General features: G+C 66.7%; 2 protein-coding genes and 1 long non-coding RNA gene across 3 annotated transcripts; 2 read left to right on the top strand and 1 right to left on the bottom strand.

Annotated features, from left to right (window-relative positions):
- Positions 1-1011: 1011 nt before the first annotated feature.
- On the top strand, positions 1012-1630 carry LOC146422217 (uncharacterized). The gene is made up of 2 exons (XR_014848221.1): positions 1012-1125; positions 1307-1630. It is a non-coding gene; the product is annotated as an uncharacterized LOC146422217 (long non-coding RNA).
- A 148-nt stretch (positions 1631-1778) lies between these two features.
- Positions 1779-4337, bottom strand: LOC146422216 (uncharacterized). Its single transcript, XM_085046712.1, has 3 exons — positions 3975-4337; positions 2344-2945; positions 1779-2183 (listed from the first exon to the last, which is right to left on the bottom strand). Exons 1-3 carry the CDS (start codon positions 4335-4337, stop codon positions 1982-1984), a joined length of 1167 nt encoding a protein of 388 aa, XP_084902838.1. The 3' UTR covers positions 1779-1981.
- A 348-nt stretch (positions 4338-4685) lies between these two features.
- LOC146422215 (scavenger receptor cysteine-rich type 1 protein M130-like) lies at positions 4686-8158 on the top strand (the record flags this gene model as incomplete). Its single annotated transcript, XM_085046711.1, has 9 exons — positions 4686-4789; positions 4861-5178; positions 5267-5587; positions 5662-5964; positions 6039-6353; positions 6473-7231; positions 7320-7694; positions 7776-7913; positions 8063-8158. Coding segments are annotated over exons 1-9 (2677 nt in total), but the record flags the coding sequence as incomplete, so codon positions are not given.
- Between the last annotated feature and the right edge of the window lie 97 nt (positions 8159-8255).

Raw genomic sequence — 8255 nt, 5'->3', positions numbered from 1 at the left:
GGCACCCCCTACGCCGGGCTGCCTGGGATCCCCCTCCCCTCACTGCTTGCCCCTGTCCCCACAGGCATCCCCATCAGAGTCACCCGGGCCGTGGGGACTGTGTCCGTGCCAGCTGTGCTGTGTGTGGTGCTGGGGACGCTGCTGTGCCTGGCCCTGGGTGCCCTGGCCGCGCTGCTGTGCCGTGCCCGCGCCTGGCGCCGAGGTGGGTCCCGGCGGGTGGGTGCCAGGAGAGAGCCGGTTTGCGGGTTCTGGGGCTCCCGCCCTGCACAACAGCTCCGAAGGCGGGCAGGGGTGGTCCTGGTGCCCCCCAGGGTGCCCATGGCCCCAGGTAAGTGCTGCCTGTCATTGCAGGCGCTGGCAGAGCTGCGGATGCCATCTCCAACGCTGTCTATGAGGAGCTGGACTACACGGCAATGACCGAGTACCAGGAGGTGCCCAGTGGCCCAGGTGGGTGCAGCCCGAGTGCCCCAGCTGTGCCCGGAGAGAGGGCTCTGCGCCACAGCCCCACGGCAGCTCCGGGTCCTGGTGGCCTGGCCCTGGCTCCTCGCCATGGGCTGGGGCTTTCCCTCGGTCCCGTGGCAGCTCCTCCCGTGCCGTGTGAGGTTGTGCCACCTGCGGTGCCACTTGAGGCCTCTGCTGAGTCCCTCTTTACCCCCTGCAGGCTCTGTGTCAGAGGGATCGGTGAAGAAGCTGCCGTATTACACTGAGGGCAGCATGGAGGGAAGTGACACCGAGGCAGCCCCAGGTAGGAGCACAGGGCAGGAAGCCCACGCAGGGATCACAGGGGACAGAGGACACACCTGGGTAGGGGAGCTGAGGGAACAAATTCCCCTCCCCTTGTTATTGTGCAGCAAATAAATGTTTTTCCCAGGGGGACCCGAGGGCCACCAGCGCATGTCAGGTGGCAGTGCCGGAGGGGATGGCACAGCATGACCCCTGTCACGGTCACTGGGTCACTGCCATGGACCCCTGTGCCTGTCCCAGGTCCCCCTGCCTGGCTCAAGCATGGAACCCTGGATGGCTATGATGATGCCCTGGATGTGGCAGAGGATTCCCCTGCTCCCAGCACTGGGGACATCTCTGAGGGTGTGGCATGGAGGAGGTGGATCCGTGTCCTCCCCACAGGTAAAAGGGATCCCAGCTGCCCTGTTGCCTCTGCAGAGGCACTGCATGGCAGGGTTTGGCTGTGGGGGTGGGCAGGGATCCAGCCACAGATCCAAGGGGGCTGCAGCCAGATCCCAGGTGTGGTGGGTCAGAGGGGACACGGGGCTGCCACCCTCAGGCACCTTTCTGTGCTGTCCCCAAGGTGGTATCGACTCCCCTCCAAGTCCCCCAGGAGCCACCAGGGACCCCCCGGAACAGCCCCCGGAGCACACGGACTATGATGATGTCGGCAGCAGCAGCATCCTGGGAACATCACCATGAGGATGTCCTGGCCAGGCTGCTTCCCTGGGGACATGTGTGCGGCAGTGTGGGGTGGCCCTGTTGCCAGGCAGTTTTACTTGCCCACAGAGGTCACCTGTCGGTACCCAGCACTGCAGCAGTGCAGGAAATGAGTTCCTGTGTAGGGAACATCTTTGATTTCGATGTGAATTTCCCCTTTTTCCTATTAAAACACAAACTGGTCAGAGTCATTCCCAGGGCTGGGACCTCCCTTGAGGCTGGCACCATCATCCCGTGTACATCAGCCTTCCCTTGGGGATTTGTGGCAGGAACTGGAACCACCGACACATCCCTGGGCATGGTGGGCTTACATGAGCGCAGGGGGATTGCTGGGATTGGCTGTGGGATCTTTATTTGGCACTGCCAAATGCACACAGCTGTTCCCAGCAAGGCTGAGGGGAAAAGGGAGAGGGCAGGACCAGCCCCCGCAGAGGCAGCAGGATCTGCTCTCTGTGCCCCATGGGTGGGGCAGGCTCTGAGCCTCCCGCAGCCCGGAGAGCTGGGCGGGGAATGGCTCTGGGTGTTGGAAGGAATTTTCCTAAAGGAGGGGTGGTCTCCTGAAGGAGGGAAGCGCCTTCCTGCCCCGCAGCAGGACCCCGCGGTGGCAGGGCAGCCGGGCCATGGCCCCCAGCTGCAGCACGTCGTGCTCCAGGATGTTCCCAATCTTCAGGTCGGGCTGCAGTGCCCGCAGGGCATCCAGTTCCTGCAGCAGGGTATGGCTGAAGCCCTCCGTGCTCAGCCTGGGTGAGAAGGATGCAGGAAAGAGGAGAAGGTGTTGGAGGTTGTGGGGAGGGAGGAGCTGAAGCAGCCGCGATGCAGGTGCATCCCTGCCTGTCCCGCAGCATCCGCTCCCCAGCTCGGGGATGCCGGGCGGGGAAAGGGCCGTGGCAGAGCCCTCACCCCAGGCTCCGCAGCGGGCAGGCGGGATGCCGGAGCTTGTGGCAGAGCTGCAGGACGCCGTCGGCTTGCAGCTCGTTGTCACTCAGGTCCAGGCAGGTGAGACGGGGCCCCTGCAGCAGCTGCGCAGCCAGGGCTGGGCAGCAGGCGCCCGACAGCCGGCAGCTCCCCAGCCTGTGGGGCCGAGGGAAACGGGCAAGGAGGGCTTTGGCCTCCACTTGCTGAGCTGCTCCAGGGGGGAAGGGCAGTGCAGCGGGTGAGGTCCTGGCAGCAGCAGCAGGGGCCGGTGAGGTGGGAATAGGGCAGCTCAAAGGGAACCTGTCGGAAAGACCCTCAGAGGCGGCCCGAGTGTCCCCAGGGGTATCCGTGGAGCCGGCAAGCTCCTGTCCCCTGTGCCCGAGGCAGCAGCCACCGAGGCACACACCGCCCTCCGGTTCGGGTGCCTCCAGCCAGCGGCCCCGCTCAGCGCTCCGTGCCGTCCGTGCGTGTGTCAGCGGAGCAGTCCGGGCCCGGTGCCCGGCAGCGCGGGGGGCTGGGGCAGCGCAGCTCTTCCCGCCGCCGCACAGCGAGGGAGCGCCGCGGTGTGCTGCTGAGGAATTGCTGTGCTGCAGGTGGGTGGGGAGCAGCTGCAGCTCCAGCTGCTCGCTTTGCTCTGGCTGGGAGGCCGAGACAAGAGGCCGGGAAGTGCGGACCCTTAGCATAACAAAGGGCCAGGTGAGGGGCGCGGAGAGAGACAGCAGGAGACGAGGATCAGGAGGAAGAGTGACACTTTGGTTGGAATGTGAGGGGTCAGAGCACAGGGACCCTTCTCGGAGGCTGCAGCTCAGGCTGATTCTGTGCTCCTGTGCAAGAGTAAGTGGATTTCTTCAGTGAGACACCTGGGAGTGTAGCATGGGTGTCTTGGATTGATGTTATGATAATCTTTATCCCTTATCGTTGGCTTATATGCCCAAGAAAGAAAAAAATGTGTAAAAATATATGTGGTCCTGTCTCTTAAACTACACCCAGCCGAAGAGAGAAACGCGGGTTGTTTTGAAAACATTTTCCCCAAGCCTCGCTCCGGGGGAGGATTCGTGGCTCGGCAGAGACTGCGTGCTGGACGGAGGTCGGAGTGAGCTCTGTTCCCGTTTTTTTCCCATTTTTTTCTTTTTTCCTCGTTTGGACCCCTTCTCTTCGATCTGCTTTGCCACCTGGAGACCCAGGAGGGCCAGAGGACAGCAGAGCTCTCCAGGGAGCTCCACCCGGCCCCGGGGGGGGAGAGGAGGAGTGGGGCTGCGTCTGAGGAAAAGGACTTTTTAATCAGGTTGAATAACTCCTTTTCACCTTGGTTTTCCCCTTCCCCTGTGCCCTGCAGGGCACTCTGCGTGGTTTTGTCAAATAAATAGTTTTTCTTCACTTCCATCTAAGAGGCTCTGTTGTGGGTGGGGGAGGGGGTGTCAGGGCCCTTCGCTCTCGGAGGAGAGAGAGTTTTATCATTAACCTGGGATGGAACTAATGAGTGAGCGAGGTCTGGGTGCGGGAGTGGGCTTCCCGGTTTCGGGAGCCACTGGGGCCACCGTGGGTCAGCGGAGCCGCGGCTGTGAAGGGGCGCCGGTGGCAGCAGTGCGAGTTTCCTGCGTTGGGAGTGTGCTGACAGCACGTCTGGTAAATGATGGGGCGGGGAAGTTTCCTGAGCGGCGCGGCTGCCGAGCTGCAGGGGAGCGGAGCGGCGGGGCAGGGGCAGCGCGGAGCCGCGGCGTTATCGCGGGCAGCGCAGGTGTCAGGAGCCGCGGTGGGTCGATGGCGAAGCCGGGAGGCGCCGGGGGGTAAACCGCCTCCTTCCTGCGCTGGCGGCGAGGCGAGCGCGGGGCCACAGCTGCGGCAGCAGCGCCATCCATGTGCCAGCGCCGCCGCGAGGGACCGGGGAGCTGCCACCTGCCATCGCCGCGCGGAGCCGGGGGCTGCTGCCACCCCCCGCGGGGGCTGCGGGCACCCCGAGAGGGGAGCACCCCGAGCATGGGGGCTTCGGGCGTTGCCTCCTGCCGGACCTGGGGGTGGTCCCGGGGAGGCTCTCGTTAGGATTTGGGGTGCGGTGTGTCGCCGTGAGGATGGCTCCTGCCAGGCTTCAGCAGCTGAGTTGGAGCCACGGGGGGGTACAGGAAGGGCCCCCGCGGCCCAGGTGTTTCGGGGGGGGCTGTGTGCCCCCGGGGACATCCGGGTGCCAGCCCCCTGTGGCGAGGCGTGTGACGCCAGAAGCAGAGCCGAGGCTCATATTTGGGCACGGAGCAGGTTATTGGTGCCGTGGCCCCGCAGCCGGGCGATCAGGCGCCTCATAAAGGCCGCCCTGGTGCTGCTGCCGGCATAGGCTGGGGCGCTGCCGAGACATCCCGTGGCTGCGCTGGGCTCGGGGCCGGTGGCATGGGGCCGATGGCGGCGCTGGGGCTGCTGCTGTGCGTGCGGCTGTGCGGGGGTGAGTGCCGGGCGGGTGGCAGCGGGGCCCGCGGCGGTGCCGGGCTCGGCTGAGCTCCGTCCGTGCCGCAGGCTCCGCGGAGCTGCGCCTGGTGGGCGGCGGCGGGCGCTGTGCCGGGCGAGTGGAGGTGAAGCACAGCGGTGAGTGGGGCTCCGTCTGCGTCTACGACTATGACTGGGAATTGCGCTGGGCCGTGGTGGTGTGCCGGCAGCTGGGCTGTGGCCGGGTGGCCAAAGCGTCCCCGTACGCCCCGTTCGGGCCAGGCAGCGGGCGGATCTGGCTCCATCCCGTGTGCCGCGGCACCGAGGATGTGCTGGAGGAGTGTCCACACCTCGGATGGGGAGAGCACTTGTGTGGCCACGATCGGGATGTGGGGGTGACCTGCACAGGTGAGGGGACACGCTGTTAGTGCTGGGCCACCAGCATTGTGCTGGAACGTCCAGGGCAGGGCTGAGCTATGTCGGTTTCCCGGTGCAGATGGCGTGGAGCTGAGGCTGGCGGGCGGCAGCAGCCCCTGCGCTGGGAGTGTGGAGGTGAAGCTGCGTGGACACTGGGGCTCAGTGGCAGACAACAACTGGGACATGGAGGACGCTGAGGTGGTGTGCCAGCAGCTGGGCTGTGGCTCGGCCGCCGGCGCCTACTCTGCCCTCGAGCGCTTCGGCGCAGGGAACGGGACTGTCAATCTAGCCATGGTGGACTGCAGTGGGAATGAGGCCACGCTCTGGGACTGTGAGATCCGTGGCTGGGGACCGTATAATGGCCCCGTCCATGACTTCGATACTGCTGTTGTCTGCCAAGGTAGGAGCCAGGCTATGGGGATCTCTGTCACTTCACGCACATCCCTCGACACTGAGGCTGTGCTGCTCCCGCAGGGTTTTCCCGGCTGGTCGGCGGCGATGGAGCGTGCGCTGGGCGTCTGGAGGTGCGGCAGCGGCGGGCCTGGGTCCGTGTGTGCGAGGATGAGGTGGACATGAAGGTGGCCCAGGTGGTGTGCCGGGAGCTGGGCTGCGGCACGGCGCTTGCCATGGGTGGCAGTGGCCGGTTTGGGGCGGGATGGGGGCCGTTCTGGGAGGGGGGCTTCCAGTGCAATGGCAGCGAGCCCCTCCTGAGTGCCTGCGGCCAGCGAGCGCCCCAGGGCCAGGGCTGCAGCGGCCCCGCCCGCGTCATCTGCTCCCGTAAGTGCCGGGGACAGCGGGGGGCTGCTGGGCTCCCTGCAGCGTCACCGCCCTCATTGGCCTTTCTGCCACAGCCTACACGGGCTTCCGGCTGGGCAACAGCAGCTCGGCATGCGCCGGGCGGGTGGAGGTGGCGGCTCGGGGCACGTGGGGCTCCGTGTGCGCCAGCGAGTGGGAGCTGCCCGACGCCCACGTCCTGTGCCGCCACCTGGGCTGCGGCCGCGCCTTGGCCGTGCCGCCGGGAGGCTCCTTCGGCAGCGGCGAGGGGCCACTGCGGCCGGACGCTTTTGGCTGCAGCGGCAGCGAGCGGCACCCGGGCGAGTGCCCCGTGGCCGTGCTGGGCAAGGCCCCGTGCGCCCCTGGAAACGCCGCCGCCGTCAACTGCTCAGGTGTGTATGGCACCTGCGGGAGGAGCCCTGAGGGCTTTTGGGCCGCCCCAAGCACTGCGATGAGAGCAGGCAGGGCTGTTTTGGGGTGAAGGGAAGGGCTGAGTCACGTCATTTTACAGGCATGGTGGAGTCCCTGCGGCTGGTGGAGGGTGAGACTCGGTGTGATGGGTGGCTGGAGTTGGCCATAAGCTCCGGGGATTGGCGCCGTGTGCCAGGAGAGCTTTCGATCACACGGAATTTCAGCAAAGTGTGCTGGGAGCTGGGCTGTGGAGGGGTAGACAAGAGCGATGCTGTCTCTGGTGAGGCCACGCTGTTGACACTGAACGAGACGGAGTGGGCCATCATGGAAGAGGTGATCGAAACCATCCAGGGCATGACCACCATGCTGACCAATAGGACCAAAGACAGGAACGATTTCGATTTTGAAACCTATATAGGGTATATGACCACTGCATCAGCCGTCATTCCTCATGGGGCAGCCATCTTCTGCTCAGGTGAGTGTCCCGAGAAGGGCTGGAGGTGCCGATGCCCCAAGCAGCCACCACAGCAGTGTCCTTCCATGCCCGCAGGCAGCCGACGGGTGAGGCTGGCGGGGAGCTCTGGGCGCTGCGCCGGGCGGGTGGAGGTGTATTCCGGTGGCAGGTGGAGCAGCGTGTGCCAGGAAGGCTGGGACCTGCAGGACGCGGCCGTTGTGTGCCGGGAGCTGGGATGCGGCACGGCGCTGGAGGCCCCGAGCTCGGCGCGCTTCGCTGCTGGCCCGGGGCCGCTGTGGCCGTACATCCCCGAGTGCTCTGGGAGCGAGGAGTCTCTCTGGGAATGCGGGCGCTCGGAAGGGCACGAGTGCGAGCGCGGCGGCGGGGCAGGGGCCGTGTGCTCAGGTGGGTGCTGGGCGCCCCCAGCTCAGGGTGCGGCGGAGCCCCCCGGGGGCTTCTGGGCTGTGCCGTGACCCCCCCGCACCTCTTGCAGAGCAGCTCTCCGTGCGGCTGGCGGGTGGCAGCGGGCGCTGCCGCGGGTACCTGGAGGTGTCCCGCAACGACACCTGGGGCCGCGTGTGCGCCAACGGCACCAGCGACAGCACGGCTGGCACCGTCTGCCGCCAGCTGGGCTGTGGGCACAGGGGGTGGCTGTCGGCCGGCCCTGCCCAGCAGCCAGCCCCCGCCTGGTTGGCGTGGGTGGGCTGTGAGGAGGAGGCTCGCTCGCTCTGGGGGTGTCCCTCGGCACCCTGGCGCTTGCAGAGCTGCGGCCCTGGCGGGGACGCCTACGTGGCTTGTGAGGAGGAGGACACTGATGGCACCACTGAGACAGCCACCACTCCGTATCCGGACAACGCCAGCAGCACAGGTATCTCTGCCGGTGTCGGCACCCCCTGCGCCGGGCTGGCTGGGATCCCCCTCCCCTCACTGCTTGCCCGTGTCCCCACAGGCATCCCCATCAGAACCACCCGGGCCGTGGGGACTGTGTCCGTGCCAGCTGTGCTGTGTGTGGTGCTGGGGACGCTGCTGTGCCTGGCCCTGGGTGCCCTGGCCGCGCTGCTGTGCCGTGCCCACGCCTGGCGCCGAGGTGGGTCCCGGCGGGTGGGTGCCAGGAGAGACCCGGGTTGCGGGTTCTGGGGCTCCCGCCCTGCAGAACAGCTCCGAAGGGGGGCAGGGGTGGTCCTGGTGCCCCCCAGGGTGCCCATGGCCCCAGGTAAGTGCTGCCTGTCATTGCAGGCGCTGGCAGAGCTGCAGATGCCATCTCCAACGCTGTCTACGAGGAGCTGGACTACACGGCAATGCCCGAGTACCAGGAGGTGCCCAGTGGCCCAGGTGGGTGCAGCCCGAGTGCCCCAGCTGTGCCCGGAGAGAGGGCTCTGCGCCACAGCCCCACGGCAGCTCCGGGTCCTGGTGGCCTGGCCCTGGCTCC

Source organism: Lichenostomus cassidix, unplaced genomic scaffold, assembly GCF_008360975.1.
Source record: "Lichenostomus cassidix isolate B80296 unplaced genomic scaffold, HeHo_3.0 HiC_scaffold_121, whole genome shotgun sequence".
In the NCBI taxonomy this organism is placed as follows: Eukaryota; Metazoa; Chordata; class Aves; order Passeriformes; family Meliphagidae; genus Lichenostomus; species Lichenostomus cassidix.
The sequence above is the reverse complement of the archived record's forward strand: the minus strand, read 5'-3'. Positions and strand labels throughout refer to the sequence as shown.

Bases quoted from the DNA above. Each gene is read 5' to 3' on its own strand.
- LOC146422216 (XM_085046712.1), bottom strand. From the start codon at position 4,337: ATGCTCGGGGTGCTCCCCTCTCGGGGTGCCCGCAGCCCCCGCGGGGGG. The intron at 2,946-3,974 runs GTCAGCACACTC...ACCCACCTGCAG, and splicing joins CATCATTTACCAGACGTGCT to CACAGCAATTCCTCAGCAGC. The intron at 2,184-2,343 runs GTGAGGGCTCTG...CTTCTCACCCAG, and splicing joins TGCCCGCTGCGGAGCCTGGG to GCTGAGCACGGAGGGCTTCA.